Raw genomic sequence first — 23,255 nt, 5'->3', positions numbered from 1 at the left:
TATGATTGTCTCTTCAGGAAAAAATGTGTAATATTATACAACAGAGGGCCAGTTTTCTTAAAAATTATAGATAAACAGCAGTAAACCAAAACTGAATATGCCTATTGGTGTTAAATGGATTTCTGAGAATCTTCTATAGGATGAAGTTTCTGGAAGGAGATTCTGTGAAATACAAATATCCAGTCTCAGCAGTAGCTGGTGTGTTCAGCTGCCTTGTAAAGAGCTTGGTGGTTCTTTGGTTGTGCTTTTCCTTCTCTCATTGGCTTAGTGAGAGTCACATCTGGATCCAGCTTCTACTGTGAACCACAAGTTCTCACTTCCCCAAATTAAAATGCCACTGGCATTTTTAGGGAAAGGAGGAGAGAAACTCATCTCCACAGAGAAAACAATCTTACTGTTCTTTTATTAATATTGCAATTCAGTGCCCAGAGGAACAACAAATTGCCTTCTCCCTTCTGCTGTAGAAGAGACTGAATTTTCTCTGTTGGCCCAATAACCACCCCTGGATACAAGCAGCAGTAATGTGGTGGAAAACTTCAAAATTCAGAGAACTGTCCTCAACAATGTCCAAATTTTCTGATACATTTAATTTCTTAGAAGTTTATTATTTGATGTCACTGATCCTGTATCCAGATTATTTCATAATCCTGGAAGGGTGGGATTACTCCTCCCTTCTGCTTTACACATGGCCAGGTTCTCCTTAATAGCCCCTAAACTGAGTTAAACATAGACAAATGAACATCTTGCACTATAACAAAAATAACTAATCAGTTCCTCTAAGAAGAAGCTATGGCTCCTTTATTTCTCTCAAAATATTCACAGTGCTTTTAGAGATGAACAACTAAGCTCTAACAATGGCCATACTTACTCCTCAAGTGGAAACAAGATAAAAATACACTTACTCTAATACTGATCAGTCAAAATTAACTCCTGGTTCAATAATGATGTGAATTTACTATACAAAATATAGACAGGTCTTCCAGGTTTGTTCATTCTTGTCTTCCTTGAAAGGAAGTAGATAAAATACAGGATGCATCACATCCTTCCCTCCATTCTGATTTTATCAACAACCTAATGTATATTCACACTGGTGAGAGAGAAGCAAATATTCATGCTTCTGATTTGACAGATTAAAAAAGAAAAACCAAATAACCCAAAACATTTTTGCAAGAATTCAAGAATTTTTTCCAAAGAAACACAGGAAATAATTTATTAAAACTTACAGCTACACTGGTACACAACCCTAAGCTTGGCGTGTGAGGATTATCACTCCACAACAAAGATCTGCTCGGATATAAATGTAAAACTGTACAGAGCAGTTTACAGAATGGCTGTGTACATGATTATGTGTCAGTAATCTCTAAAATATATAAGCAATAATCTGATAATCTAAAAGTTCCCTTCTCCTTGCATAATATATTGTTTGAGCAACAGAGGCTTTCAAAACTAAAATAAAAATGAGAAATATAGCAGAAATAAGTTTCTTAAAATCGTGTCCTTGAGAACATCATAATAGAGCACAGAAAAAAAATTCATCAATTCTCAAACCAGCAACTTTCACCCATCCCCAAATGTGTTGTTTTAAAAGAATCAGCACAATTTCTAAACTTTCAAATGCTTTGAGTGCTGTATTATTATAATTGCTTATATTTGACATTTTCATAACATAATATCGCAGGAGCTTTATTATTGTTCTTATTGTTTCAAAGTTTCTAAACTAAAAATTTCCCGATGGTTTATTTAAAGATGATTATCACCATTGGATGTTTTGAGCTTATGTTTCCTTTCACCAAATAAAGAGAAGCTTTTATAAACTTACTTTATTTGAAAATGTTTTTAAAATTACTACAACTTTGAACTCTGTTCAAAGCTCAAATATTATCAGCAATAAAAATCATGAGGAAAACCAGAAAACTTTCTGTTACAGATATATAACAAAACGTTTTTTTATGCAATCAAGAACTGTGGAAATTGTTACAGCGTGAACTTTACTTTTGAAAAATAGATTCAACTTTACAGTATTTATGACTTTGCTTACTTCATTATGCTTAGAGTAACTAACTAGGTCCAGCTATAGAACAATAAGTTACTTATTACAGAAACAGTCAAAATATGAAGTATTAGCTGTCCTGATGAGATGACTTTCCCTCTCATTTGGGTAAACTGCACTGCAAATCTATTTACTACTCTATTTACTAAGCTTTTCCTTAGGGAAAAGGAGACTGATTCCATACAAAAGCCTGGAACACATTTTTAGTTCACATATTAGTTAACTCATACTGATACTTGTACCCCAGCAACACAATCCAAAAGAAAACAAAGCCAGAACAACTTTCCCTCCCCAAGAAGAGAGAGGCTTCTTAGAAGCACAGTTCTAATGTGCTGGTTTTTTCAAAGGTAAGCAGTGACACGAAATAAAATATTGATGCTAAGAAACTTTCTTACATGCCTCTTCAGAACATATCTCTACCAAAAATTTTAAATTACTTCAGTTTACTGAATATAAACAAGCAAGATATAGACTGCAAAACATAATGACTTGTAATCAGATCATCCTGAAACATCAGCATTAATTTTGAAACCTCTGACCAGAATTAAACGTCCATTTTTTTGAGAGGAATGAAAGGTAGCTCTATATTCTGCATGTTTGTTAAAAAGTAATTTAAAAACACATGAAGGCAGCCAGAGGAACAACATGTACGTGTAAAGTACCACATTATATTTTCAAGACTGGGCCCTAAAATAGGAACCACAGATGTTGAAAACTTCCTATGTCCTAGAATACAAAATTATGTCAAATATGTGACCTTGTTATAACCTAAAGCTTACAGTATGGTATATACTTAACTCTGAATAACTTGCTATAGAATTCATATACTTAATGACAGCCATACATCTTGCTGTGAAACACATACTTTGTTGCATCAGTTGCATACACAATTTTTTACAGAATCTGATAGGACAGAAATAAATACCTCAATTATTATTATATATCTTTCTCCTCCCATTTACAATTATATAAGCTAACAAAATTTTCTTGGTTGCTTCCTTGTCCCAACTTAATATTATTTGTCATCACTAAATTATAAGAATTCACCTGTCCACAAATTTCAGGTGTACTGAACCGAAATAAAATAAATCAATATTTTTAAGATGCCCCTCTTGCACAGAATAAACATACTCAGTGATTTCTACTCATCTTTGTTTTTTATTCATGATATCTCTTCCAAAATTGTGAGCCATTGTCTTGTGCATTTTCTTCTTTCTCACAGGGGAACAGCATAAAAATATTTCAAGTGTCACAGGGAAGCTTTACTTAATTCATGAGCTTCGTCGGAAGGTGGAGCTCTATACTTGCCTGTATCACTTAGAGCACATAAAATCTGCAACTCCATGTAAAAACACAGAACTACTCACAAAACAAACCTGCATTTAACTCCAAGATACAATTTGTTTCATAAATACAGCAGGCCACGTCTGATAATAAATAGCTCCTCTCCTGGTATTTGGAATGATTTTCAATATGTTAAAAAAGTCACAACGGAATTTATCCTTTTTAAGGTCTCTTTTTCTTTCAAAGAATAGGTTTGCATTCTTTAAAAAAAATTGTAAGATAGCTGATACTTACAGGCATCTCTGATATACAACAACATGGCTACAAAAATGTAGTCAACTAAATTCAGGGTGATACTGTCAGCAAATAGAGCATCCCAGACAACCAGAAGATCCTGAAGAGGGAATTCACGTCCAAACAGGAGCCTTACCCATCGCCTGAAAAAAAAAAGAGGAAAGTTATGATTTGTATTTCTGCATTTTACTAAGTATGGTAAAGTCAGGACATATATCCCAGGATCAGCTACAGTCCTAAACATTTTATCAGAAAATTCTGCAAAGCATCAAGATCTGCGATAAAGACTTAACTAATTGTATTGGTGGAAATGTTACTGCATCTACATCAAAGAAATTGTACATTAGAGACTGCAGAAGCTTCACTGACCAATATTATTATGTGGTGACCCTCAAAGGACAAAATACATCACTCCCATATACCACATATTTGAGCATTTAATGTGATAGTGACCTAAGATGAATAGGAGAAAGTGTTATGCAAGAATGGCCTGGAACAGCAAAACTAGGAGGGTGAACCCAGTGGTTTATGAGAAGCCCTGAAAAGCCCAGTCAAGTGAAAGCCAGTTCAGAAGCAGATGCCAAAGAGCAACTAAAATGGACCAGGTCAAAGTTACTGTGAAGGGGCTTTCTCCCTGTTATGGATGACAGTGTTTGTGACTCTATATAAAATATGCTATGGATGCTATTTTCATTAAATCTAATTGAAATTTTACCATATTTAGTGATAATCTTCATGTAGAGTATACTGTTAATTCCTGTTAATCTCTGGGCTGTTTTCCTACCTAGCAAAATGTGAAAATTTGTTATATTAAATGCAATATTTGCTTGAGGCTGGAAGCTTGAGATGCAGAAGTAGAAAACTGTTTCTCTCGATTTCTCATTTCTAGTTCTGACTCTTACACTGACTTACTTGCTGACCTCAGGAAAGGCACTCCTCTTCCCTATTCCAGAATAGAGCTACTAGCTTTGTATCTTTTTAGGTAGGATTATCTAAGGTCACATTTGAATGAGCTAAAGAATAGTTAGTAACATTAATCCTGAAATAGTTATTACGAAATGGACTTAAAAATAATGAATTACATTTTTAGCTGGGATATGCAAATAGCTACGCATGTGGAATCTGTTTATTCAGTGGCAAGAAAAGATTGATTGCAAATTTCTGCTAAGCAAATTAAGTCATTCTTTAAAACTCACAAAAATTTCTAAAAAGGCAACTAGAAATTTCTTGTTCGAGATTAGTTTCACTTGTGAGAATTCATGTTTAACCACTTTTGTTCCAGAAATCATTGGTTTAAGGCATCCAGGATTTTGTTATTGGCCTTTTTTTTCTGATTCCAGTATAAAGAAAATACTGGACAAATTAATTCCAGCATGCCAGTCTAGCACAAGCTTTGAAGATAGTAACGATCTGCACAAAAAGACAGTCTCTTATAAAAGACATTCAAAGGGACTGTTGTGAGTGAAGGTCGTGTTCACAAAACTTTTATTTCCCATGCCACTGGAACCATATGTACAATCCATAAAAATATCCACGTACAGATTTAGAGATCACTACATAGAATCTTTTCCTTCCAAGATATGTCCCCTTTTAAAAGTGAAAATACATGATTTCAAAAGACACCACCATTTCACTCTCATATCAAACATTTATGTTCTATGGTCTGGTAACTTTTTATGTTAGTACAGTAATTACAGAACTCCCAATATTAGCTACAACAAAACAAAAACTCTGTATTTCCGTCTCTGATCAAGCCCCTTTCCTATTTTGGTTCATTTTGAGAACTCAGAAAAAGAAATCAGAACTGTTACACAAAAGCAAGGCTTAGCTGGTGCATTTAATACCACGTCTCTTCTACCTAAGGGGTTTTCCCATAGTGGCACACTACCCTGCAGTGCCCAGCCTACAGGAGACGATCACCCTATGGTGACACAAACATTACTCAGACTCTGCATGAAGCCCATTACCTGCAGTAGGAACTCCTCCCACCTGTAAAACCACAACTTTCCAGTTACACAAACTGTTAGGCAAGAAATCTCAGCAAAGCTTGAATTATTTGAGCTGACTTTGCTTGCAACTACCCAAGTCTCATTCAAAACCCTTGCTAAGAGTCTAATACACTCCAAGAGAAAAAAATACACCATGGTGTAATGGGATTTGTTATTAGTCCTTTATTAGAAATCTCTTTTGCTTCTTTACTACTTCATTATGCAGTGTTAATCGTTTGTAGATGCAGGTTTATTCTGCTCGAGCAGAAGTCATTCCTTTTTTTTCTCCCGCTTTTATATTTTCTCCTGGGAAAATTAAATCTCATTCCCCAGAGGTATCACGTTTCACAGATGTAGACTGCTGAAGAACAACTGGACTTCCTTTTGCAACCATAATATTGCTGTTAATTATTTGAACCTTCCTGTCTTAAAAAGAGTAAGCAATTCATACTGTTGTAAATGCATATATACTAAATGCTCTCTTATTTTTTTCAGCAATGTTTAGCTCACAGCATCTATAAACTGAGGGCCCTATTGCCTATGAACCATGCTGCCATATGGCAGGACTTCACTCAGCTTTTATATTCATAAAAAAAGATCTTAATTCCTTAACTAAGTGTCCACACTGAAAAGCTGTCTTTCAAACTAACACATTTTTATTGCTTTTACAAGTATTTGCAGAGAATTTAAGACACCCTTAATAATTGCATTGCACATGATAAACCTTTTCTTTTTGTTTCCTCCCCCCCTTTTTTTTTGTTGAGATGGCTGTCTGTGTTTTAATTATTGTTCTGTCCTGTTAATCTTGCCTTACATCTGTTACACCTGCAGACTGTGAAACTCACAATAGTATACCTTTTATCACATGTGGTAATACAATAATTCATATTTTACCAGGCACACTTAGCAATTAAAATCTACAAAAAACCCCCAGATTCTTTAAAACCATAATACACCAAGGTACTACTACCTACATTGTAGAATATGTAACTGTATCTTCCATTTATGATTCCTATATAATTAAACCAATATTCTCAAGAGATCAGTAATTACTAGCCATAGATAATGATTCATTAATGACCTTAAAATATAGGGAAAGCAGGAGAAAACTCTGTGTTAGTAAAGCCATTAAAGAAGGCAATGATCCAGCTTTACCAGTTTTAACTAACACCAAAACCATTCTGATAAGAGATTTACAGGACAATTCCCCAGCCATCAAAATTTAAACTTCTATTACATGTTCCATATATTCAATTGCTTATCTTCTCAGTCTTCTTGTGAGGAATTCTTTTTAGAAAAATTAAATAAGCCAAGAAATAGTTACAAATGAGGCAAAACAAACAGTTTAGGAATGTTTATGAGGCCAAAACAACACAAAGAAATCGGAAAGAATAACAAAAATTGTAACAACAGGAAACAGGAAAGCATCACTCTGAAGCGAAATGCCTTGATCTAGGAGTCACAAGTTGACAACAAGATGCCTAAAAAAATCTATTGTTAGGAACATGTTTTCAGTCATTTATACATTTGCTAAACTCAATGTTCAGTACAATTTCCACTCCAAGCATCTGCTCAAGGCTTGATTTTTTTTTCATTCATTGATACTATTCATTAGAATAAGGCTAAAAAAATTTTGCTCGTGCTTAACTTAGTTTTTTCTGCAAGCATTTCACTAAGGTCTAGAATCGAAACAACAAGGTCTTGGGAATCTTCCTTTTTACTGTGCATACAAAAAAAAAGAGAAGCCCAAATCTGGTAATTCCTTGTTTGACCTAAACACAGCAGAGTGAAGATTTCCACAGAGCATGTTCTGTTTCTTTCTAACTCTTGCCATCAGCCCAAGAATGCATCTGCCACCCTGTGCTTCATCCCAGCTACACATTCTACATTCCCTGCATGGGAAATGGTAGAAGTGTGTATCATCCCCTGCGATGGCTACTGTCACTTGGGGCATGTGGTGGCAGAGGGTGCTGCTGCTCTGGTCTCCTGTGTTTGCAAGACTAGTCAAGGTCTTCCAGAGAAAGGAGGGTCAGTAGGATTTTGCAGGATATAATTTCATTTTCAGTGCAAGTTTTGCTGCCTTTTTTGTTGTTTTTAATAAGAAAATTATTTAAATGGACTTTAAGTATCGAAAAGAACACCATCTTATCAAAACTAAGCACTCGGAAGCTGAGAAATGCCAAAATTAACATCAGTTGTTTACTAACTGAGAAAATGATATGTAAGCTCTGTCTCTTTAAACTCTGTCATGAATTATGTTCAAGCAAACATTTGTAGCCAGTGCAATTTACTATGTAAAGTCATGGTCAATAATTTAGGAGAAAGGGTAGACAGACTTGAGCTGTGATCTGCCTGTTCAAAAATAAGATATGGAAAAAGGATGAGGAGCGACATTTGTATAACACTTGCAAAAGAACTTCAAATTATACAGAAAATGAAGACTTTAGAAGTTCAATGCCACCAGAAAGCACTACTCTGGGCAGACTTGGTGCCTGCACTAGGATTTCAGGCTGTATTTGTAACCTATGGACATGACTGGGCTGCAGATGAGGTGGGCTGGGTATCTCCTGCAGAGGCACCCCGGGGTAACATGGGGGGCTCCTGCAGCAGCGCTCATCAACACTTGCATGGATGAGAAGGAAATACACAGCAAAAGCACCCTCAATAAAAGACATTTGATTCCAGAAACTCTCACAGATTTGATACTTGCAAAAGGCAGAGGGGAGACAGGTAAGTTCAATCAGAGGGTGCTTATGGTACTTCACTTTCTTTTAAAAAATGACATGAAGGAGACCAATCAAGACAAGCCTTAGTAGCATTCCAGCTTAGACCTGTTACACAGCCCTCTTCTCCAGTGGTCCATCTCCTTCCTTAATAAATCTCATTTTTATTAAAACCACCATGGCAATATTCGGTTCGGGATTTTGTTCCGAATGTCCTAAATAGATTAACAAAACCTTCAAATCATACAAGACAGAGAAGGAAACATGCCTGAAGTATAATCACAACTTGTTCTTTCAGCTACTCTTCTACAAGGCTTTTGTGGAAGGGCAGTACTGCTTATGGTGCATGAGGAACTCTTAATGATCACAGATGAGAAGAAAGGCAAAACAGCTAAGTGTCACAATTAACAAAATGGCATTTCTAAGATAAACAAAACCTTATTAAAATCCAATATTTTGTCAGAACAGAAAGAAGCCTGTGAAATCCCTACAAAGCCAAAAAACTGGTATAAGAAGTTATGTGGGAAGCTCAGCAGACTTTCAGGGATTTACAGAGACTTCTAATGTGTTCGATTTAAACACTGAGAATTTTACACACGGCATACCCTCATATGCACACTACCCATAAATGATGTACAGTGTGATATTGTTACAACATATGCTTCATTTTTTTGCCTTAATCTACTTAACTTGTAAAGGGAATGAAAACAGACATCTTGCTAGAAGATGTGTTTACTTCAACCATAAATTCAAATGTTAATTCTGGATTTATTAGATAAAATTATGTGGCCTTTGTCATTTGAGAAGGCAGACAAGATGATCAGATTTTTCTTAGGCTGTAAAACATTTAAATATTATAGATTTCTACCACATTGTCTCCAGCAGTGTATGCTGATTGTAAAAAAGTGTATGTGATAAGGAGGGAGAAAGTATGTGCCAGCATCTAGCACATCATTCAGCTTCTCCTTAGACTTAGAGATAATAGTGAGTATATAAAATGTGTCTGCCTTTCTGTTTAAGTAATTTCAGACTTGTATATGGAGTACTATTCTGCTACAGAATGACACACATGTTTTAAGATGCCCATGATCTGTCTGGGATTGTCCTGTCCTGGACTCCCATCAAGGTTGTCCACTTCACCCAGCTTCTCCTGTCCTGGCTGCATGAAGATTTGGGGGATCACTGCACCAAATACAGGAATCATGGTCCTGCTGCTGGGGGGATACACAGTCAGTTATTTGGTTTCCCTTTTTACTTTCAAATTCTGTTTGGCTTGTGGTCATATCCGTACAGTTTTAAGTTTTGCATAGATATATTAAAAACCCCTCAACTTAAAAAAGTATGATATCCACAAGCTTTCTGTTACACAGTTTAGAAACCAGGATCTTAATGCAAAGATAAAAATTACAGTATTTCATAACAATTCAAATAAAAAAGAAACTAGACATTTACATTACAGATGATATGTGTTTCAGATCTACCATAAATAAGTTTTCCTGTTAGAAAATAAGCATTTAAAATTAAAGAATAATGATAATAAAACTCATGTATTAATATAAATCTACTCAAATTCATGCTAAGTGATGAACAAGAACCTTGAATTTTTTTTTTACTAAAAAGTGACACAAGCATCTAGTTCTTATGTGGGTAATTTCCCTTCCCATTTGATTTCTTTCAGATTGCTGGCAAAGATTACTCAATTTTGCATTTAAGAAAAATTGTTTGTGTTTCAAGAAAACTCTATGCATTTCCTTATTAATGAAGGTTTTTCTTTCCAAAAAAGAAATTCCTAATAATTAGCTTTCCTTCTTCTGTGATTTACCTTTCTCTGCAAAAGCACTTACTGCAGTTTTAAGACAGATCAATTCTGATATACTCACTTGTAGAAATGCACTTAAGGCAAAAAAGTAACAAATGTCACTCCTATCCTCAAAAAGGTTAAGAAAGACCCAAGGAACTACAGGCCTGCCAGCCTCACCTTGATGTCTGGAAAGATGATCAAACAGCTAATTCTGGAAAGTCTTTTCCAGGCACATGAAACACAAAAATATCATGAGGAGTGCTCAGTAACTGGCTTTCCTTTAACATTAAATTTCAAAAACAGAGCTAGGAACTTGAATCTATTTAGAAGAGAAAACAGAAAGAAATTTCCTAAGTCTTCAGCAGGGCAGATGGGAGAAACTGGACCTTTAGGTGCAAACTTACACTGTGGATGTAACTCTAAGTGATCAGAGACTTGCACTGAATGTAGCATTCAATTTAAGAAATTCTCTGCAGTAGCAGAAAAGTATACTGTTCAGTTTCTTTTTCATTCTTCCTAACAATTACAAGTTAAAACACTTCAATTTTAGTATTTCAGATAAATAACACTTTATAAAGGCTTAGTAATTAACAGCTATTCAAGCACTGCATTGACGCTGCCAGCCCGTGTTAGCAGCAAACACAGCAGTTACTGGACTGTAACATTTTACTGACCATTCCTTAGCATGAAGGGTGGATAACAATGTTGTACTCCAGAAGTTACCTACAGGAAGAATGATCACAATGAAATAGATAACACATGTTCAGCCATTGCTGATTTTTTAAAGGACAGAAATTCTAGGCATGTGTTATTATTTTTTAAAAAGGTGGGCCAAGTTGACAACAAATATTCCAGATCAAAGCCAAGGCACGTGTTTTTTCACTTTGGCCAAAATGCAGATGTTACAAGATGAAGGATTTAGCTGTTACATCATGACTTATTTAGCAGTTATCTGGGCAAAACTGTGCTTTCATTCAAAGGAAAAGACTGAAAAATATTGCTGTGTTTCTGTGAAACAACTAAATTGAAACAGCTCAGGCGATGTTCAGATTTAGAGAGGAAGGATCAGCCTGATAAAATTATGGTGACAAACCTGAATGAAGAAAGGGGACTGCTACACTATTGTGGAAAAACCTCCTTTAAAGTCAATGATAAACACCCCTTAAACATGGGACTTCATCTCATCTTCATCTTCACACTCTGTAAACCCCAAATATAATGACCAATATTTGCAATTTTAAGAAAAAATACAGGAACCTGAAGGTGTGCCTACTGAATTCTTAATGTTCTTTTCCTCTGTGCAATTAAATCCTACAGTCCTAAATACTGATGATGCATGTGCATTTTGTTTTGAAAATCACTGCAGAGTAGCAAAAACATTTTCTTTTTTTTTGACAAAAATAATTACAGGTGAATGATTTTAAACACTGTTTGCTGCAATAAACCTATTGAAACAAAAGAGGCACTTCTAAATTAGTGAAGTTCCTACTGATGTCAGCTATTAGCAATTAGGAACTCCACCCCCCAACTTTTCCATCTTTAAACAGCAATGATTAAATTTGGTTTTAAAGTGGAGAAATTATATTAGAAAAACAACTCTCAGTGTTGCAATTAAAGCACAGTTCTTAAGATGATAAAATAAATTTGCTAATAGCTTTATCCATTGATTCAAGATGTATGCAGTAGGTTTAAAAGATATGATCCTTTTGTAGAATTTCTCTTTAAAAGAGGAGTCTACAATATTTCATTGCTCCATATTGTCAAATATTCTATAGTGTTAGTACATTTTTCTCTAGAAGATTTAATCAAAAAGATGTGCATTTTAAAATAAAAGGAAGAGAGATAATTTTGCTACTAGCTCCAAAGTAAAGAAATAAGCACTGATAAAATAAGTTTATAATCTATCTTTGAGACCTCTCTATTATAATTGAATAAAATGCCTTTTCTGTCCATAAAAAAATTTGAAATCTACAATTGAATCATCTTTCTGTTACCCTGTAGTGAAATGTGTTAACAAATGAGCTATTTTTTTCTGGCATGCCAAGTAAAACATCTTAAAAATTTCAGGAGATCTAATTTCTTTTAAATTCCTCAGAAGCTATCTGCCTATGTCCAGGAATGGAACTGCTACACTTTGTATTCAAACCAACAAGACAAAACGTCTGTTGTGAGTATACAACCAGTTTACCAATCTCTGTTAGTCTTTTTTTCTTCTCTAATCTTGCTTCTCCATCACAGGTGTTTTTTGGTGTAACAGAAAATTCAGCTGATAAAAAGGACAGTTTTAGGTTTCCCTGGGTGCCCTCTTTTTAATAACTGGTCTGTAGTAGGTCAAATTGACTCTTTTCTTTTTATAGGAACCTGCTATCAGATGAGACCCAGCTGCACAGGACCAATGAAGCTTTTAAATGCGCCCATAACTGCTTGTACTATCAGTTTATTAATTTTTTGGGTGGGTTTTTTGGTGTTTTTATCACAAGCAACTTATTGGAAGACCAAATACTAGTAGAATTATATGAGATAGACCCTTTTATGTATTGTTAGTTTGATTTTTATGAAGTTTATTTTGTCATTTTACTGAAAAAAAAGGTGTGGGAAAAGCTTCTAATATTTTTCTTATGGATGTAGAATTTTGTCTCAATCAAATGGGAATCGGTGAACTCAACCAAATTTAGCCTGGGAGTTAGTACACAGATTTATGAGTGGATCATACAAATTAAGGAACATGTATTAACCTTCCCACTTCTGCCTCAGAAGACTTTAGATTTATGATAATCTGGCTACCTTTTTCAGAGATATTAACCAGTCAACTAAATAATCTTAATGACAGAAAATTTCACATGGGGAGTTGAGTTCCCCATCCTAGACCAGAAGGAAGGACAGCCATGGACTGTAAACAAGACAGAATACCAGCTCCCATGAAACCCTAACCATTTATGGATCCTAAATATTACATTGTGAATTGCCACTTTTATTCTACAGAGTATGGGCTTGGTGGAAGGATGTGTTTGCATGAGATTTTGCATGAGACCTCTTTACTCACAGATAGCCTAGCTGAAGCTATGAGTATTCACTCAAATTTTTTTGTGTTCATGATAGCATTAGTATTAAGACAGATGATTTTAGCACCCTGATGTGGTAATCACATACCCTCTGAACAGAAAGAGACATAGCTCTCCCAGGATTTTCCTGGGAAGATGTGAGAAGCTGTGAGAAAGCTCAGAGAAAGAATGAAAACAATTATTATCTCAATCTCTGCACCTGGGAGACAATTTCTATTTGTCAAAGATGTTTACAAGAAGGAGTTGTCCCTTCTTGACCAATAGGTGAGAGAGGACTCCTAAAGGCCAATCAGGTCTTAGGTCCAGCATTGTTTCTATAAGAACTGTGGATTTCTAATAATAAGGTGCCTTTTCAAGTCTTCTGATAATGGAGTCTCTGTATCATCTTTGTCTGTCCCTGATACCCCTTTGGTGATACCCTAATCATACCCTATGATTATTCTCCTGATGCCTACTGTTGTATTTTAATTTTCATAATTTTCACACTGTATTTGACAATGATATGTACTATCCCCCTTCTTTCTATTCTTTTTTTTTTCTTCTTCAGTCTGCTATGTGAAAATCACCACCATAGAGAAGATCTGGAGTGAGCACCAGCAGAAGAGAAATAACAAAGTGTTTGAGCCATGGGGTGGTGTCAGAGACTGAAACATTGATGGTTAATGGCTCAAGCAATTGCCCATTTGGAAAAGCTGCAGGGGCTTTGCTGAGGCCAGGTTTGCACCCCCGGACCAAAGGGCAGGAGGAGAGGTTTGGGTGTGTGGTGGGAATTCTCTGATCTGCATAAGAGCAGCCCAGGTGCAGGGAAGGTGAGCAGCCACCACCAGAGGATGACCACGACAAACTGACCTTTGTTTAGCAACAAGCTGGGTTTGAGCCAGGTAAGGGGAAAGGCCAGTGAGAAGCAGGTGCTGCTGAGGTGGGATAATGCTGTCTATCATGCCAGTGTCCTCCCTTCCACAGCTGGCCAGCTGTAAATCTCCCCTCCCAGGGAAGGCATCAGGACACTCGTGTTCACAGCTGGGCCTGAAGGTGTTCATCCCTTCCTGTGCTGGGGGCAGAACTGGCTCAGTTACACTGCATGAGAGGCAGCTGTCATGGCTTAGAGGGTGTCATAACCCATCAGAGACCCCAAAGCGCCCCCAGACTCATTTCTGGGCCTTCCACCAGACCACTGCACATGATCCCCAGTGTTGGAACAGACAGTGTAAAACTCCCCCCAGGGAGGAGCCTGCGTGTCCCCACCTGAACAAGAATGTAATAAACCCATTGAACTCTGTGTTTCATGGGATTTTCCCAGCCTTGATGAATCAAGGCTGCAACCATCACCTGGACAAACAAGATGCTGGATCCATGGGTGGTGATGTCTTTTCTCTCCACTATCTGCTATTATCCTTTCTCCATCTTTTCCTCATATATTTTCTTAGGTGATACCTTTATACTTTTATACAGATGAGAAGTTTAAGGTAATTTCTATAGATAATAACCAAAACTTCTACATAACTCATTTCCACTGCAACACACTTGTTCTAAAATAAACCTTCATTATATATATATATATATATATATGTATTTATATATATATATGTATATGTATATAAAATCACCAGTCATTCAGTATAATTTCACTCTAATCCACCCCAAGGGATCAATTACCAGGAAACTCAGTTACCCTTGCCTTCAGGGGTGGGTCATAACATGTAGTAAAATTAAGGATTGCAATATATCCAAGAATATGAATTATAAAACAAACTGGTAACTTTAAGATAATTAAATTATATATCAGATTGCCTCCTTTATCTCATAAAAACACATGAATATATGTCAAACATATCTGAAGTAAAAGGACATGGCCTTTACAAAGTGATAATCTTTCACATGGGTTTACAACAGAAGGAATTGAAATTGTGATACTTTGATATGAAGAAAATAAAAGTCTTGTTATTTGGCTGTCATACTCAGAACTGAATAGGCATCAGTAATGAAGATTAATAACTTCAACAAAATCTTACTAAACATACCTTTTGCAGAAGCCTTATTTTAGTATTTAGAAAATCCCTCCTAATTACACTGAATATGAACATGGGTAAAACTAGATTACCACAGATAAATAAAACCCTTACCACTAAACTAGTAAGAAAAATGTGTAGAGATACTAGGATACCAAAACAGATGCAAAACCTCACTTGATACTTTCCCCTTGAGAGTCAAAATTAAACAGCAATAAACCCAAAATGGACAGAATTCCTAGCTACCACCTGAACTGGGGCCTTATTTCTGCAAAAGTATAAGTATTCCTAAGTATATAGTATTGCAAAATCTCTTTGTGGATCTCTGCTCGAAAGAAGAAATTTATTTACTTTTTAAAATGAGGAGGGAAGATTTATATCATCACTGAATTCAATATTACATCTATTGCATGCTCTAAACTAAATTAAGAAGCTGTTCAGAGGCCATACATGCAGCAGTCCATTTCAGTCTATTAGTCTGGCTAAATGCCTTCATACATCCAGTGGAAAGAGTCATCATCATCAATCTGCCAGTTTTAGTGACCAGTCAACTACATGTTGATGCATGCATCGAGGAAACACAAGTGTTTCCTCCCTGCTGTTGTACTCCTGAAAGAATTGAGGGAGGCTGTTCTAATAGGTAGCACACAATGACGATTTAGATGCTTAGTGTAAATAACAGTGTTAGAATCATCACTTCATATAAAACCTTAGTTCCAAGGCAGAATCTATGTCTGGAGCCCAATTTCATTACTAAGCAGAGTAAGGCAAATAAGAGTTAACTTCTTTTGCTTGGTAAGTTAATTGCACCACTCTTATCCAGAGTCTTGTTTTCATTTAAACTCTTAAGCAAAAAAATGCACACTCTCAGTTTGCTTTATCCTTTCTCTAAGTGCAAGGATATAAGCTTCAACTTTTGTGAAACAGAAGTACCTTTGACTGGTGAAGTTTTATGTTGTGTAGCTGCAGCCTTATGAGAATTCTGCATCTTTTCAAAGATGCACAAGGGCTTAGTGGTCTCATTTAGTTACCTATGTGCCCCTGAAGAAGCCCTGCTAGCAATAAAACACTCTGGTGGCAAACAGCTAATTCATTAATTAACCACAGTATTTGCCGGAAAGGAAAGCACTAAACAACGCTGCAGAGAAAGTGCAATTGTGGTTGTTCCAGGTCCCTGTCTGCAGTGTGTGCGGCAGAGGCAAGCAATGCCTATGCTGTTTCTAATTATTCCAATTATCATGGCACACTATGAAAACTTGATTAATAACACTGAAGATATTGTTGTGGCAATTAGCCATATGGTTGTGGGACTTTATTCTGTCACGATTTAGCCATTAGCATCTACTTATGTTTGTCAGAACAGAGCATCCGTGACAAGTTGGAGTTCCGCTCACCTTGCCGAGTCCCTGGTGAGCAACACCAGAGAAATGTTTATTCCTGGGAGCCCCGTGCCTGAGTAAATTTTTCATGTGGCATCCGGTCTGACTGGGGACAAATGTCAAGTAGCTTATGCCACGACCCATCAAGCCAGGCTCCTTCTGCAAAAGGTGCCTCGTGAGCGGCTTGTCAGGGCAGACCTCTTCCAGGGGAGTATTTGACCAGCAAAATTAGTGTCAAATGTCTTGTGTTCAATGTTTTCAGTGGTTAACTGTTCAGACAGCATGCACCTACCCTTATTTAGATGTGATGAAATGCTCTATTATGACTTTATACACCTATGAGTTACATATTACCATGTGCTTGAAATGTATCTCTCCAAGCGGAGGGACTACCGGGCAGCACTCCTGTCAGGTTGGTCAGCTGAACCGACAGCTAAGTAAGCTGACAATTTTTATGAGCCACCTTTTTAAAACACAAAACTGCTTATTCTAAGTATCCTTTCCTTTACTTTGTGGTTAGAATAACTGCTCATCTCTATAAGACTTGTCTCTAAGACAAGTGGAAGCTTGAAAAAATTGATTAATAACGGAGGGCTGCCTTGCTTTCCTCCTGGAAGCACAGCAACAATCTCATGCTCTTCCAACAATTCTTGCAGATCAGCTACCGCAAATGTGCTTCTGTCAGCATGTCAGTCAAAATCAAATTGTTTGCAATCAAAGACAACTCTAAACTTGTCTAGTGTCCACAGTTAGGAATCAACAAGTTAGTCCCTATTAAAAGGAGTAGGAAGCACTCAAGAATTAGCATCTTCCTGCACAAGGATGCCATACATACAGCTGATGAAAGTGTGCTTACATATTTCAGACATGAGAAGAGGAAGCAATAACCAAAGTTCCTGGAAATAACAATAAAATGACACTATGAAAGAAGTTTTTAAAGTAACACAGAACTTTAACAAAAACCACAGTATCGTAGAAATTCACCAGCTACTGCTAAAAAGAACAATAAGAATTGCCATTTTTCCTCTATTTTTCCAATACCTCTACCTTAACATTAGCTTTCCTTTTATAGTCAGCATCTTCCATCTGTATAGATCTTTCACACACTATGAGGAGACAGAGACATCGTTTAAAACCATAAAAGTAATTGCAAAGAAATAAAAATAGACAGAGGGCTCTGAGCAGGTGTAATATTTTTAACTAAATTTAACTCGTTATTTAATGACAAGAATTTAATTTACAAGACATCTGGGCATAAAGCTTGCTGACAAATGCCCACGTAAGAACGATGTGCACACCTCACTACTAATAAGGCTATATCAGCAAAATAAAGTTATTGGCAAAAGGGAGGGACTGGATCTGATTCTCATCAGATGTACCAACTTTAACGCAGAGCTAGTTTTCAAACTGAAAAAAAAAAACTGAAAATTTTTTTTCCATTTCTGCCCCTTTGATTGAGATGATTGAGTTTGTTTTAAAATAACAGTGTTTGTGGAAAATTATATACTGACTGTCCTAGAAATCCCATCTGTGCACATAGACATTCATATGTGGAGGGGGTTTGGGTATAAAGGAGGTAAATAATTAAAATAGGAAAACAAGGAGAGAAATAAATATCGTGCAGGAAAGAAAGAAGTGATGAAGGATACACAAAAAGGTAATAGAAGATTTAGCTGGAAACAAAGTACCAGTGGGGATTTTTTTCATAGAAGCTGTGGAGACCAAGTCATACAACCTAAGGGGTAGTTTGGACACTGGGCTCTGCCCCATGCCAGTGCCAAGGATTTAGCTATCTCTTTATTCAAGTGGATGCTGGTAGGAGGCGAAAGCAGCAGCCTGTGCCTTTGCTCAGAGCTGAACTGACTGCTCTCTCCACTGGTGTTTGCAGAACTCCACCCCTGGCCACGACACGGATTCTGAGGTAGTATCCTTACAGAGGGACCAGAACTGCAGATCTCGTGGGATATGTTCTTGTCTTTGCCAAGATAGAAATCTGCCTTCTACTTCACAGGCCATTACAAAAATACAATTGTGATTACACTGAGACTGCAGACTATAGAGTCTGATGATTACGATGATGTATCTGTTTTCTTCTTGTTAACCAACCACACATTTTGGACACAGTTTAGTTGACTGTGCTACATTTTCAGCTAATATTGTTACTCAATATTTAGAGCAAATTAGAAAGATGAAAGAGGAGTTAAAAATGGTGCTATCCAAAAGCAAGGTCAACTCAGACCTATGCCTGAAATTCTGACAGATCAGACGAGGCCAATCATTCCTCCTTGGCCAAAGTCACTGTCTGCTAAAGCTCTATGCCAGGAAGAAGCTCTGTCCTAGGAAGAGATTCTGGAATGTGCAGCAAAACAATGTGGGATAGGGAAAGTGAGAGTTTGGGCTGTCCTGAGAGCTGAACAAACATTCATTGCCACACGTTTGTGACTGGCCATATGAGCACCCTGACAAACAATGTGGGATAGGGAAAGTGAGAGTTTGGGCTGTCCTGAGAGCTGGACAAACATTCATTGCCACACATGTTTGTGACTGGCCATATGAGCACCCTGAGTAGAAGTGTCACAGCTCCACACACTTCAAACAACTCTTGTGTCCCAGCTATAGCCAATACTGCAGAGAGAAAGTGCAGGATGTTTCTTTTCCATTTCTATCTTATTTAGACAGCATTAAGTATTTTCAGAAACTTTCTATTAAGTATATGTGGATTTGTGATTATTTCTGGCACTGTAAATTTGGCTGAAAGTCCTAGACCCAATTTTTTTTTTTTTGCTAATTCACTGTTTTACATTAACTTATTGTTATATATAGACCAAAACCCGTGACAATGAAAAATATAGCAGGTTTTACAGCTCTCCTACTCAAACAGGTGCTTAATTTCAGAAATGAAAAAATTTCTTATTATTTGCTTTATCAAACAGAAGTATTCCTCCAAAATATAGCAGGTTTTACAGCTCTCCTACTCAAACAGGTGCTTAATTTCAGAAATGAAAAAATTACTTCTCATTATTTGCTTTATCAAACAGAAGTATTCCTCCAGCAAAGAATTCAAGTTTTGGTATGCTTCTTAGAAATTTCAGGACAAAAAAGTGGAACTAAAAATCCCTCTCTGACTCTGGCAGAAAATCTGCAAACAGAAGTATTCCTCCAGCAAAGAATTCAAGTTTTGGTATGCTTCTCAGAAATTTCAGGCCAAAACTTGGAACTAAAAATCCCTCTTTGACTCTGGCAGAAAATCTGTTGCACACTTCTACATTTGAAATAATATGTATCATAAAATGACACTAATTTGTATTCTGTTGACTTCTATATACTTTGATGTGTTTCCTTAAAACTGTATTTTAACTTCCTTCCAAGGAGAAGAATTTTTTTCTGAACCTCTGATCTTCTAATGTGAGAGGGACATAAGGGACATTACAGGATTGTTTTCAGACAACTGAAAAAGGACCTGACATCCCAATTCTCCAGCATTTCCTGACTAGGAACTGTAGATGGGGAAAGCATCAGTCTGAGGGGCTAGAGGTGAAGGAGGCATTTCCAGGAATGCAGGTCGGCTCTTCTGCAGGCTGCTCCTTGGGTTTTGGAGAAAGTGAGATGTGGGCAAAGATGTGATCAGATACAGGATAGATGATCCCTAAGGGGAGGCAGGAAAAGGGAAGGCTGTAGGCTAGCTGTCTCTAAAGGCTAATTTATCTGACCATGCTTGTCCATGATGCAGCATAAGGAAGCCACAGTGTACCTGGATAGTAAGAAGCTAGAAACATATCTGGTGTTGCATCTGGGCTAGCGGAGCCAAATGATTTGCCTGTTTAACCATGGCAGCATGGCACCTAGCACTGAAAACCTCCTGCCAGATGGACTGAAATGTTCCCTTCAGCTTGTGGGAACAGTTGCCTTCTAAAACAGATCACACTGGTTTGTGATAACCTCAACAACTTCTTGAGAAACATCCTGACTCAGTCATTGCTTATGGTTGTTTGGGATGTAGGAGGTATTTTATTTGAGGTAATTATGCTATTGAGCATTTAGTTGGCTGTGACAGGTAGAATGCATACTTTGAGGAGGTGGCATCTATCTCTGCCAGTTGAACCATGCTGTGAAAAGACTTGCCAATGATTATGATAAACTTTCCTACTGTCTTGGCTTAGATATGTGATCCCTTGCCTGCTTTTGAAAGGTCACTGTTCAGGATACCAATAATTTATGGCATTTACTTTCATACAGAACTGGCATGGTCTCCAAAGGATCTGTTCACAGAGTTTTGCAAGCTTTTGATGTCCAAACCAGGCTGATTCGGCAACAGCTCTGATTTGGATCAGAGACTGAAAATGGAGGCTATCCTTGCAGCATTATCTTTTACATTTTTTGTGTTAGAAGCTTCAAGTCTGAGGTTTTTACACATAGGTTCAAAGAGGTTTATACCCTAAGACCTCTCTTGTAATTGAGGGAAGTAACTTGTAAAACAAAAATGATTGGAGCAATCAGATCCAAATTCCCTGTTAAATTGTCTGCAGAAAATTATCTTCAGAAAATACACATAATCTCAGACTTCAACTTGTTTTTTTGAGAATTTGTGGAGTCTTGGGAGTTTGTTTTGATTCTGTACAATCATTAGTAATAAATGACCTTTTAAATCCAGCAAGAACTTTAGAAAAGCTCTTGGTGAGGACAGTAAGAACTACAGTATGGAGAATAAAAGAACTGAAAGCACTTCCATCCCATGAAAGCAAATGTAACCCACAGGATAAAGCACCAGTTTAGGAACTGGGAAGCACAGCTGTAGGCAAATTATTGTCCCATATAATTATTCTCTCTTTATAGAAGATAAGCATAATAACTTTCATCAAGTGTTATGCATTAAAACCTTATCAGAGAAATTCTTATATTAAAAAGCAGTATTTTACTACTGTGATAAAACAATTGTGAATAATCTTATCATGAATACCATAACATATAAAATGATGGAACTTTCACACATCAAACCCAAAGGCTGAGATTCACTCATATAAAGGATATTATTTTCTTAGCATGGTCTAAAATTATTGAGGGTAATACCTATTTATCAACTATCCTATCAGTATTAGAAAAAAACCAAAATTTTTGATTTAAATGTGTCTGTCAGAGATACAGATTTTACATACACATGTCAAGAAAGGAACAAGCTGAATATCTGAGGCAAGGGTAGTGCACATTATTAGCCTCAATTCTACTGGCTGTGAAGGCTGACTGGTCTAATGTAGAGATTTTATTTTAGAGAAATTAACAAGTTTGGATATAATAAATAAGTTTTTAAAAAGACACCAGTTTTATGCCCACTGTACTTTCTCTCAGCCTTATACTTCAAAATCTGTAAAGTGCTCCTCTACTATGCCTAGTCAAAACCACCTCACCACTTGACTTCTCTACTAACAAACCTCTATTCCACAGGTACCAGATACTTTTAAGATTCACTGGCTGATGATTACTGAACTTTCACTGAAACTACTGATTTATCATCACTGCCTTGAAAGTAGACATCCTGCTACACAAAGGGACAAACCAAACTCTAAATGATTTGACAAACTTCTTTTAAAGCAGCTGGAATTTACAGAAAGCAAAACAGTGCATACAGTTTTTGAGATTTTGGAGGTTATGCCCCTAGTATAACCTTTTGACTCCAAATTCCCTTCAATTTAATGTTGATAAATGTGAGTATTAAAACTCAAAGGCATTGAACTGATTGCTGTCAGTTGTATCATTGGACAGATATATGCACAATTATTAATTATGTCAAATGCATATTTACTGAGACAGTAAGTAAACTATTAATGGCAAGGATATAGGTGACTTGGGTGCTAATAAATTTGTGTGTCATGGATGATTAAAACTCAGAGGGGAAGGAGGATGACTATGTTGGAACAACATGTTCCATAGCTTTTTTTTAGCTTTTTGTACTTATTGATGATGATGCAGCTGTGACTGGTGTAGCTGCAATTGTGATGAGTTTCTGTGAACTGAGGCCAGAGCAAGTGCTTTAACCAAGGAGGCACCAGGCAAACAGCCTCAACCTGGACTACAAATTGGGCTAAGTACAGGTTCAATGAACTTGCAGAGCCTCTAGCTCATACACAGTTACTGACTTTGTGGAGCTTAATGACTTCTTTATGGTCTAGTTATAACATGGAGTTTCACTACCATGCCAAACTGCTCCAGCATAATTCATTCAAGGAAAAGAAGAATGATGTTTCAAAGAGAAAATTTGAAGTAACACGGTTTAAACTCAGGAAATGCACACACCTAATTCCTGTCACATTGTGAAATCCTAGCTCTGCATGTATATCTCCTTTAGCTCTGATTTCTATCAAAAAGATGCATAATTTTAATGCTAATTTCTATTAAAATATGCATCACAAAACATAGCAGATGCATGCAGACAATTAACATATTGTATTAACTTCTGCATTTTGTATTCTTTATTGAATCCTCTGTATTGCATTAACTTTATTTTGCATTTTCTTTGTTTTCCTTTCACTACCATAAAACTGATTTGGTTTTACTAATGTTATTCTAAATGCTTTCAATTGGATCAATTCACTTATCATTGGGGTGAAGAACTGACGAGGGGTCATCATGAACCTTAGCTGCTGAAGTCAATTTTCTGCTAGACTGAATCA

The 23,255-nt window shown here is 36.6% G+C and overlaps 1 protein-coding gene across 6 annotated transcripts in view; it reads right to left on the bottom strand.

Annotated features, from left to right (window-relative positions):
- TBC1D5 (TBC1 domain family member 5) overlaps positions 1 to 23,255 on the bottom strand; it is a 316,631-nt gene that overhangs the window by 78,639 nt on the left and 214,737 nt on the right. For all 6 annotated transcript variants that reach the window (XM_039703278.1, XM_039703288.1, XM_039703293.1 and 3 more), the window contains one exon: positions 3,629 to 3,771. In XM_039703278.1, the coding sequence (XP_039559212.1) occupies positions 3,629 to 3,771 (143 nt within the window). The remainder of the gene's footprint in view (positions 1 to 3,628; positions 3,772 to 23,255) is intronic.

The sequence above is a fragment of the Passer montanus genome, unplaced genomic scaffold, assembly GCF_014805655.1.
Source record: "Passer montanus isolate IOZ18808 unplaced genomic scaffold, ASM1480565v1 scaffold10, whole genome shotgun sequence".
Classification (NCBI taxonomy): Eukaryota; Metazoa; Chordata; class Aves; order Passeriformes; family Passeridae; genus Passer; species Passer montanus.
This window is presented reverse-complemented; position numbering and strand designations above follow the sequence as displayed.